Raw genomic sequence first — 9,456 nt, 5'->3', positions numbered from 1 at the left:
GTCGGCATCCAATTCCCAAATCAATAAGACAGTTGGTTTAATTACCATTGGAAAATGCTTGTCATTCCTCTGTAGCATCTGGTCCCCTCTGGACCCTCATTATTTCCTTCACCTGCTCCCCCACCGACCAAACTGTGCAGCTTTGCAACTGCATCCTGGCCCATCCTCACCCTTCTGCCCCCAACCCTCACCTCCTTGTACCCCCCCAATATGTTTTTCCCAATAAAAAAAATTATCTGATCCACAGGAATCCACTGAGGCCTAACTAATCCCACATTACTTGCCACACCTAAAACATCTCTTACAAGTCCTACAGTGTGCTGTTTTTCTCCCAACGTGGCCTGCTCTGGAGTTATAAGTAATGAATTTGCCTTTCTATCCAGGAGCCTTCAAGTTGCATCCTGACATCCCATAACCTATCACCACACCTAATAGCCTATCACCACCTCATGGACTAGCTATGAAGCACCCTCACTGTGATCCTACCCCATTAGCTCCTCTCCAGTTCGGATTCCACTCTTTCCCTCCAAGTCTAACTCCCAGCAAACCCCATCGGGCTTCTCACGTGCTTCTTCTTCAAGATCTTGAGGATCTTCTTATCTCCTCGCTCCTTAGCTGTCTGTAGGCACCTGGTGACATCAGCTGTCCACTGAATCTGACTGGCTGTGATCACCATCTTGGGCAGATGAGGCAGACGAAAGGCTGCATTCAGAAACCCTGTCCTTGGCTGTCCCACACAGCCCAACGCCCAAACCCTAGCTCCTTTCAGGCTTCTTTCAACAAGCCTCATCTGCTCCAAAGGTTGGGCACATGTCTAAAGTCAGGAGTCAGGGTCTAGGATGTGTGGTTGTTGCTGTTGTATACTATAGAGTCAGAAGTGACTTATGGCTGAACCTCCAGCAGGTTTTCTGAGGCAGTTTAATCACATGGGAGGGGACTGACCATATTTCTCCTGCAGAGCAGCTGGTGGATTTGAACCCTGTGCTTTTGGGATTGCAGTGCACTAGGCCACCAGAGCTCCCTAGAATGTGGTGTAATTAGGGTCAAAACCCAGAAATGAGATGAGAAACCTACATTTTGTGAAAGCCAATATTCTGCCTTTACATTTACTATGGGCTGTTCAGCTCAGTCTCTCATTTCTACTGCTCCCAGCTCACCTGGCCAGCCCAATCCTTCACCCACTTGTCCCTCTTGCTGAGGAACTTTTTGAGGGCAAGACGGCAGTTCCGGAGAAGGTCCCGCAGGGTCACTCTCATGGTCCGCTCCACGTCGCCAAGCCAGGACTGGAGAAGGAAAAAGCACAGCATGCCTCACCTCAGGCCCAGAGACAGGATTCCCAAGAGGGAAGGTGGTATTCAGGGATGGTAGCACAAGTTCTCAACATTAGGCCACAAGAGCTCTGTCCAACAGAGATGGTACTAAGGAAATGGGATTCCAGGGCTTGGATCCAAGACGACATACTGGGCAGCAAGTGACGTGAGTCCCTGAGGGAATGGAGGCCAGGAAGTCGGCCGCCTGATATTCTGGAGAACACTGATGTTCAAGGCAGAGGTTATAGTTACCAGAAATGACAGTGGAGAGGAGGAAAAACAACAAAACACTCTTCATTCCCCTGACAGATATTCCCTTCTCACAGAGCTTAGGAAACCTTCTAATAAGAAGAATCAAGTTGGTTCTCAGATGCTTCTCACAACTCACCTCCACGGGTCCTTCCAAGAGTACCGAGTGAAGGAAATCAATATACTCGCCATCACCTGAGAACATTCCCACAGCTTCCCATTTACTGCTGGGCACCCCCATCTGTAGAAAAGAGAAACAAATATGGGCCAGCCTGCCCACTCCTGGTATCTGCTTATCCTGTTGTTGCTGTGTGTTGTGGAGTCAGAGATGACCCACAGCCGACCCTCCAGCAGGCTGAATTGCTAAGCTAAGGAGAGTCCTCTTTCTCTCACAGAGCAGGTGGTGGATTTGAACCTTGTGCCTTAACGTTGGCAACACAGCTCCTTACCATCCTAGAGGGCACTAAAAAGCTTTCTCAGGGTAACATCTGCTCTGCTCATTCTCCACAATATTAGCAATTCCAAACACTCTTCTCCCATGAGAACCCAGAAGAATGAACATTCTTCTTCTTTTCAGAGTTCAAATAATGAAATAATTAAAATTCCTCCCCACCAGGGAGCTCTGACAGCTTAATGGTAAGGAGTTGTGTTGCCAGTCCAAACGTAAGTGGTTCAAATCCACGAGCTTCTATGTGGGGAAAAAAGATGAGCCATCTCCTTCTGTGCATTCAAACTTCCTCTGAAAACCCATTAGAGGGTCAACTAAAGGTCGGTTCTGACTCAACAGTACACAACAGCCACTCCTTTTGGGAGGATATGGCCCCCAAAGCCTTGAATGTGTGGATATCACCATTCCTTCTCTGCCCTCCATCCCATCTCTCCTGACCTTTTGCATCTTCAGCAATTTGATGTTGTCAAAGCACTTCTTGAGGTGTGGCTGCACAGCCTCTGGGTTCCGGGCCTGGCCCAGGATCTCCAGGAGGTCGTCATTGGACAGGAAGTAGAAGCGGGGGAAAAGATGACGCTTGGTCTCTAAGTACATGTCCAGAGACTTCTGAATATCTTCCAGCACTGTGTTCATTTCTAACAGGGTGTCCAGGAGGCCTGGAGAAAGGGGTAATGGAGGGCAGCTGATGACCCTTTTACCTTTGCCCTGAGTTTCAACAAGGGTCTCCAACTAGATCTACTGTTCCTCCCTTTTCAGGGCGCCCAATCCTCCCTCATCATGCTCGGTCCATTCCCTTCCTTAGTTCGCGGGGAGCACTGTTATGTGGTCTGTAGCAAGCTGTGCTGGTGACTCTTCAGTGGTTTAAACCTACCAGCAGCTATCTCCTCCCATTTGGTTTACGGCCTCCAAAAACCACCCGGCAAGTCAACAGAAGTTGACTAAGCAGAAGACTTAGCAACAATGAGTTTGGGTTCATTCATAATGACAAATGATTATATCTTATATACCACTATACATTAATTATACATGATTTCGTGACTTTCACTACATTTCCCATCAGCCTTTAGAACAACAGTCTCATTTTGACAAAGAACTTGGTGCTCTGCTGGCCGTCCCAAGAGCTTCTGAAAATCAGAGGTTTGTTCCATGCTTACACAGTCCTAAGTTAGAGACTAGATTTAAATACGTATCACCTGCACACAAAGAAAGAGAGTGGTGACAACTAGGATTACCAGTATCCCTCACGACATAACCAAAAAGAGCACTAATCAGGACAGAAGCCATTGCCATTAAGATTACGCTTTCATTTATCAGCCTATTACTCAACTCCCTTGAGCTTTCACCTCTGTGTCTATAAGATTCACCTCAAAGGAAATTAAAAGTATTCAACATAATGCATTCACATTTTTTTACCTTCTCCATAGTTTTCCTTTCCTCACAGCCTAAATCCCCACACCTAGTTTCTAGCATTCTGGGGGAAAGTACTATTGGTTGTGAGTCTGAGCTCTTGAGGTGAGCCTCATGCTTTCGTGTATGAAGTCGTGTTGTGACTACCCTAGAGGCCCCTGGAAGCCACAAGGAGACTTAGTAGCAGTGGATGAGATGGATTTATTGTGTATTCAACAAAGGACAGTTGTTTTTATGGCTTTGTGTATATAAGTTGATCCACAATAGAATTCTTTCCATTCTCCCCAACCTTGCGTGCTGAAAGTGAGGAAGACTTGAAACATTTGCTCCAGAAGATCAAATACTGCAGCCTTTAATATGGAATGCACCTCAACAATAAAGCAAATCTCACTACTGGATCGAAAGGCAACATCATGATAGATGGAGAAAAGATTGAAACCATCAATCACTTTATCTTACTTGGATCCAAAATCAATGCATTTGGTACTAGCAGTCAGAAGATCAGAAGAAAGTCTGCAGTCAGGAACTTCTCCCAATTGTTATTGTTATGTGCAGTTGAGTCTACTGCAACTCACAGCAACCCTGTGCACAATAGCTCTGAACCCTGCTCTACTCTGAGTCACTCTCACGGCCTCTGACACACCTATCCTAATTAACCCAGTTACTGTTTTGAGCCATTTCATAGGGGGCTTCCTCTCCTGCACTGTCTCTCCACCCTCCCTAGCATGATGTTCTTCTCCAAGAACTGGTCCCTTTTGGCCATGTGCCCAAAGTATTGGAGGCAGAGTCTCAAAATCCTTGCCTCCGAGGAGAAACTCGGTTTCACCCTCTCCAAGACAGACTTGTTAGTTCTCTTAGCATTTCATGGTATGTTCAATACTCTTCTCCAACACCAGAATTTAAAGGCATCAATTCTTCTGACATCCTTAGTTATTATCCAGCTATCTGATGCACAGCATGTAATTGTGAAGACCATAGCCTGGATTAGGTGCACCTTAGTCTCTAGACTGACACTGTTGCTCAGCACTCTGGAGAGGTCCCCAACAGTAGATTTTCCTAATGCAATTTGTCTTTTGGTTTTCTGATTCTGGTGTCAAGAGTGTTGATTGTGGAATCTAACAAGCTGAAGCTGTTAACAGTCTCGGTCTCTTCATTGTCTATCATGATGCTGCCAATTGGCCTAGTGGTGAGAATCTCTGTTTTCTTGATGTTGAACTTCAATCCATTTTGCAGACTACAGTCCTTGATCCTCTGCAGAAGATGCTTCAAACCCTCAATTTCAGCAAGCAAAATTGTGTCATAAGAATCTCCAAATTACTGAGGAGCAATGATGTTAGTTTGAGGACTAAGGTGCACCTGATTCAGATCATGGTCTTTTCAGTCACTTGCTATGCTGCCAAATTATGCCTTTTAGTTGGATACCCTATAGATTGCCAGAAGAACAAAGAAATATGGAGAAGGTGCAACCAGAGTGTCTCTTGGAGGCAAAGATGATAAAGCTTGATCTCACATAGTTTAGACATGTTAGGAGAGGCTACTCCTTGGAGAGGGACATCATGCTTGAAAATGTGAAAGATTGGTGAAGGAGAGTAAGATTTCAACCAGGTTGGTTGACACAGTGATTCAGCAATGGATTTGAGCATGTCAGAGATTATGAGGCTGGAACAGGATAGAATAAGGGTTCAGATCTGTTGTTCATGGTGTCACCACAAGTCATACTCAACTCAATGACACCTAATAACTGCAACACTACTATTTATAAAATATATGTTGTTTAAAAAACATAATAAAAAAACCTTTGCACACTTATATTTTACTAAAATGTTTCAGATAAGGTTTTCTGTTTAATGTATATACTCAAGGCTCTGTCTCTCAGCAAAATACAGATGTTCTCCTTCCCCCCTGACAGGACTTTTCCCATTCAGGACTTTTCATTATAGGTGCCCAACACCACCCTGATTCTTCATGCCAGTCAACTGGCCTTGCTCTGTCGACCTCTTCCTACCTTGTTTTTATTTTCCTCTTCCCTTAGGTTCTCTGAGACTCTAAAGTATCTACAATAAAAACTAGCTAGTCGGATAAACTAATTAAGGCTAATTTAATAACAATAGCTAATAGCAACCAAGAATTTCACCACGTGTTAAGGGTTTTATTTGCATTATTTCATTTTCCTGCATTATCTTATTTGATGTACTAATATCCTCTAGAGAGAAAGAGTAATTCTTTGATTAGGGCTTGCTAAACCTCAGTACTTCAATTGAGCATTTCGTTTATGCTAGGCATTTTACTGTGAGTGCTTTGTACACTTACAATTCTTACAAAACCCTATGGAAAAAAACCCACTATTATCCCTATACTATCGAGGAGAAAACTTTAATTTGGAGAAAGCAAATTGTTCAGGATAAAAAAGTCAGTAAGGCATGTGTCCAATTTTGAGTTCAACCTGTCTGACACCCTCTTTAATGCTCTTAATCACTATGTTATACTGCACTCAAATATTTGTTGAATTTAGTTGGATGGATTATTACTTAATACTTTTAAGTAGTAATGATGATGGGAACTGTTTTGACAACAAGGTACACCAGTCAAGCTTTCAATAATTGAAACGCATAACCATGATGTCCCTCACACACAGCACCAAACGAGCCCTTGTCAGGTCAAGAGGGAGGTGGCACCCAGACCTGGATAGTGGGTGCCCTGGAGAGCGTTGTTGTTCTTGTTCAGCCGGTCCATGATGGTCTTCCAGGTGGCGTTGACTCCGTCAAATGAGGCAGACTCATTGGGCAGCTGCTTGCGGATGTCTTCCCCCATGAAGATGTTCTGTGGGGCCAAGAATGGGGCAGAAGTTGTTTTCACTCCATCTCCCCCCTCCACTTTCTGCTCTCAGACTGGAAATGGCAGTTGGGTGACCAGGAGGAGTACTAAAAGGAAGGAAAGCTGGGCTGAAGAGGGCAGGTGTCTGGGTGCAGGAGGAAAAAGGAAGGCTCGGCAGAGAGGAAATTTAAGGCGAGAGTTATAAACAAAGAGTCAGAAGCGTGGGTCCTAGAAGAAGAAGGATTTTTTTTTCTTTTTCTTTTTTTTTTTTAAAGCAGAAAACGAGGTGGATAGCAAAGGCAGAAATCTATATCCAAACCAAACAGGAGTTAGTACTAGACATAGTAAGAGCTCAGAGCTGTGTCCTGACCTCCAGGTACATCCACTGACGCTGCACTGTAAGCATCGTCTCAATAACTTCCAAAATAAGGGAGAGACAGCGTTCCCAGTGGTCCACCTCCTTCTCAAAGGCTTTGAAAAAACGAGATGCCTTCATGTTGGACAGAGACACCTGGTTATCCTCCAGTGCCTGGAATACGTCTTCTGTGCCTCTGTGGTGAAAGAGCAGAAATAAGTCACAGGAAATCACAGACCCCTCACAGTCACACAAGGCTCCCTCTCCTGGAGCCCCACGCTAATCTCTACCTGAGTCGGTGATGGCCTTTATCCTTGTAGGGCACTATGTCTAGCTGGGTCAAATCCCAAGTCTTTGCAATGTTCTGTAGTGCCTGTGGGGAGAAACCAGTAGACAGCATAATGACACCTTAAGCCCAATATGAACAGAGGCTGCAACGGGCTCTCGGATAAAGAAAAGCTGAAAGCCTCTGCTCCAGAGGCTTAGGAAATAGGGAAGTGTGGAAGAGCATTCAGTCATACCAACTCTATGGCCAATTCTTTGGTTGCTGAGGCAGAGATCTCTCCAATTTTATCAACATGCTGATCCATCCCAAGCTCCACAATCTGCTCCAAGGTGAAGCTGTCCGATTCCTGGTCAAACTCCCGCTGGATCTCATCTCTGATCTGATCCCAGTGCCTTGAGACAAGGACAGAAAGTCTATTCAGGAAGCCAGACACCAGGGTCTACCGGGAAAATATTAGCACTGCTCCTCACGCTTTCTCCCTCTGAGATATTAAAATATCACGTCTTTATTAGCTCATGATTTAACAGATAGTCACTAAATAGGCTCTACAATGTCATTTCCAGCATGATGGGGAATACAAAGATTGAGTTGCCTTCTCCTGAGGGATGGTTCTCTAGGGAAAGCATTAAGACAGATACACACAGAAAACACATAATAACTAAGTGAACTGCAGACTGCCTATAGATTATGCACGAGCTAAGTGCTTTACATGGAACACCTATTCAAGTCTTACACAAAGTCTGAAAATTAGGAAATACATTCTGTTTACAGATGAGAAAATTGAGTCTTACAGAGGTCAATTAGCTCAAGCAAATATATTAGTATACTTGAACACATAATTTTTAAAAAGTAAAACACTAGAAGCATTTCTGAAAGTTAAACTAGACATAGTGCAAAAGAACTGCTTCTTTTCTCCTAAGTGGATACTAGTTAAAAAAACCATTTATTAAAGAGTTGATTCTATTGGCTATCACCTAATGGTTTGAAATGCTTGTTGTGTTGTAAAATAAATTCCAAATGCCTTGAAAAAATTCAACATGACAATGAAAGAATATAATGATATCTTTGGGACAAGGAAGGTCCTAAACAAGCATTAAAGCAAAGACTACTAGGGAAGAAAGTTATACTATTGACTGTATTAAAATGAAACTTCTATATGACAGAAGACACAAAACTCAGCCATCATAAACCCCTGCCACAGAGTAAATTCTGACTCATGGTGACTTCACACATTCAGAATAAAAGTGAGCTCCATCTGAGTACAACCTGGCTGTAATTAATATTCATGGAATCAAATAGCCAGTACTTCTTCCTCCAGCAGCACCACTGAATGGGTCTGAGCAGCCAACTTTGGGGCTGAAGTTGTTAAGTGCTATTGGGTCTGATTCAACTGCATATAGTCTGACTACAACTCACACTGACCCTGTGAACAATATATTTGAGCCCTGTCCTAGCCTGTGTCATCCCGATCGTCTCAGACATCTGTGACACGATTCCACAATTATTGTACTGTGTCAACCCACCTTGTTGAAATGAAGGTCTTTCCCTCCTACGCTGACCATCCACCTTTCCAAGCATGATGTCCTTTTCCAAGGACTAGTCCCACATGACAACATGTCCTAAGTATGTGAGACAAAGTCTCACCATCTTTGCCTCCAAGGAGAACCCTGTCTGCACATTTTCCAAGACACAGTTGTAAGTATTTTTTGGCAGTCCATGGGCTATTCAGCACTCCTCTCCAACACTAGAACTCAAAGGCAAATTTAAACCATTTGCATTTCCTAAGGACTTGAGTCATCATAGATCACATCAAGGGAAAGCAGACAGAAGGAGGCAGAGAATAGCTATCAGAAAGGCAGGAAACATGACAACAGCAGACCCTAGAGAAGGTTTCTTTAATGTGCATTTGTGGACAGAGGCAAAGAGAGAGCTCAGCACACCCCAGAAGGGGCTGGGAGAGCCTGGGGGTTGTGGTCGTGGTCGTGGTCGTACAGAGTTGTGGTCCTCACCTCTCCCGAAGGGCCGGGTTCCGCAGGTCTGAGATGAGAGGCATGGTCCTCTTGAACTGCTCTATTTTTGATCTAGTCGTTTCAATAATTTCCCAGTTTCGGTCCTGAGCAAAAGTGGACTGCATTAGGGGGCCCGATCATCTCGCCTGCACAGAGCCTCTTCCCTGGGAGACCTCTCCTCTCTCCACACACCTTATACTCTTTTGCTAGTCTTGTGAGGCGCCGGAAAAGCCCATGGGCCATGGTTTCCATAGCCTCTGTCTGGAGAGTCAGGAACCGGCCAGTCTTCCATTGGCTCCAGTTCTCCTCCCAGTCCCATGTGATCTCCCACACTTGCTGGATAGCATCAAGCTCCTAAAAGTCAAGAAAGAAAAAATGAGATAAGAATTACGAGCTCGCATGGTGCAACCACTGTGGAAAGCGGTGTGGTGCTTTCTCATAAAGCTGCAAATAGAGATACCATTTGACGCAGCAATTCCACTACTGGGAATATATCCCAAAGAGACCATAAGCACCATCCAAGCAGATATATGCACACCTATGTTTATCACGGCTTTGTTCACAATAGCAAGGAGTTG

General features: G+C 44.4%; 1 protein-coding gene across 1 annotated transcript in view; it reads right to left on the bottom strand.

Moving 5' to 3' along the window:
• Positions 1-9,456, bottom strand: part of DNAH2 (dynein, axonemal, heavy chain 2) — a 252,966-nt gene that overhangs the window by 110,823 nt on the left and 132,687 nt on the right. The window contains exons 23-32 of the mRNA XM_006899178.1: positions 9,071-9,232; positions 8,879-8,982; positions 7,105-7,261; positions 6,874-6,956; positions 6,599-6,779; positions 6,096-6,234; positions 2,446-2,663; positions 1,699-1,800; positions 1,158-1,283; positions 566-676 (exon numbers count right to left, since the gene is read on the bottom strand). Of these exons, the coding sequence (XP_006899240.1) occupies positions 566-676; positions 1,158-1,283; positions 1,699-1,800; positions 2,446-2,663; positions 6,096-6,234; positions 6,599-6,779; positions 6,874-6,956; positions 7,105-7,261; positions 8,879-8,982; positions 9,071-9,232 (1,383 nt within the window). The remainder of the gene's footprint in view (positions 1-565; positions 677-1,157; positions 1,284-1,698; positions 1,801-2,445; positions 2,664-6,095; positions 6,235-6,598; positions 6,780-6,873; positions 6,957-7,104; positions 7,262-8,878; positions 8,983-9,070; positions 9,233-9,456) is intronic.

The sequence above is a fragment of the Elephantulus edwardii genome, unplaced genomic scaffold (genome assembly GCF_000299155.1).
Source record: "Elephantulus edwardii isolate Elephantulus edwardi_28Jun2011 unplaced genomic scaffold, EleEdw1.0 scaffold00246, whole genome shotgun sequence".
In the NCBI taxonomy this organism is placed as follows: Eukaryota; Metazoa; Chordata; class Mammalia; order Macroscelidea; family Macroscelididae; genus Elephantulus; species Elephantulus edwardii.
Note: the sequence above shows the minus strand (reverse complement) of the source record. Positions and strands in the feature narration are given on the sequence as shown.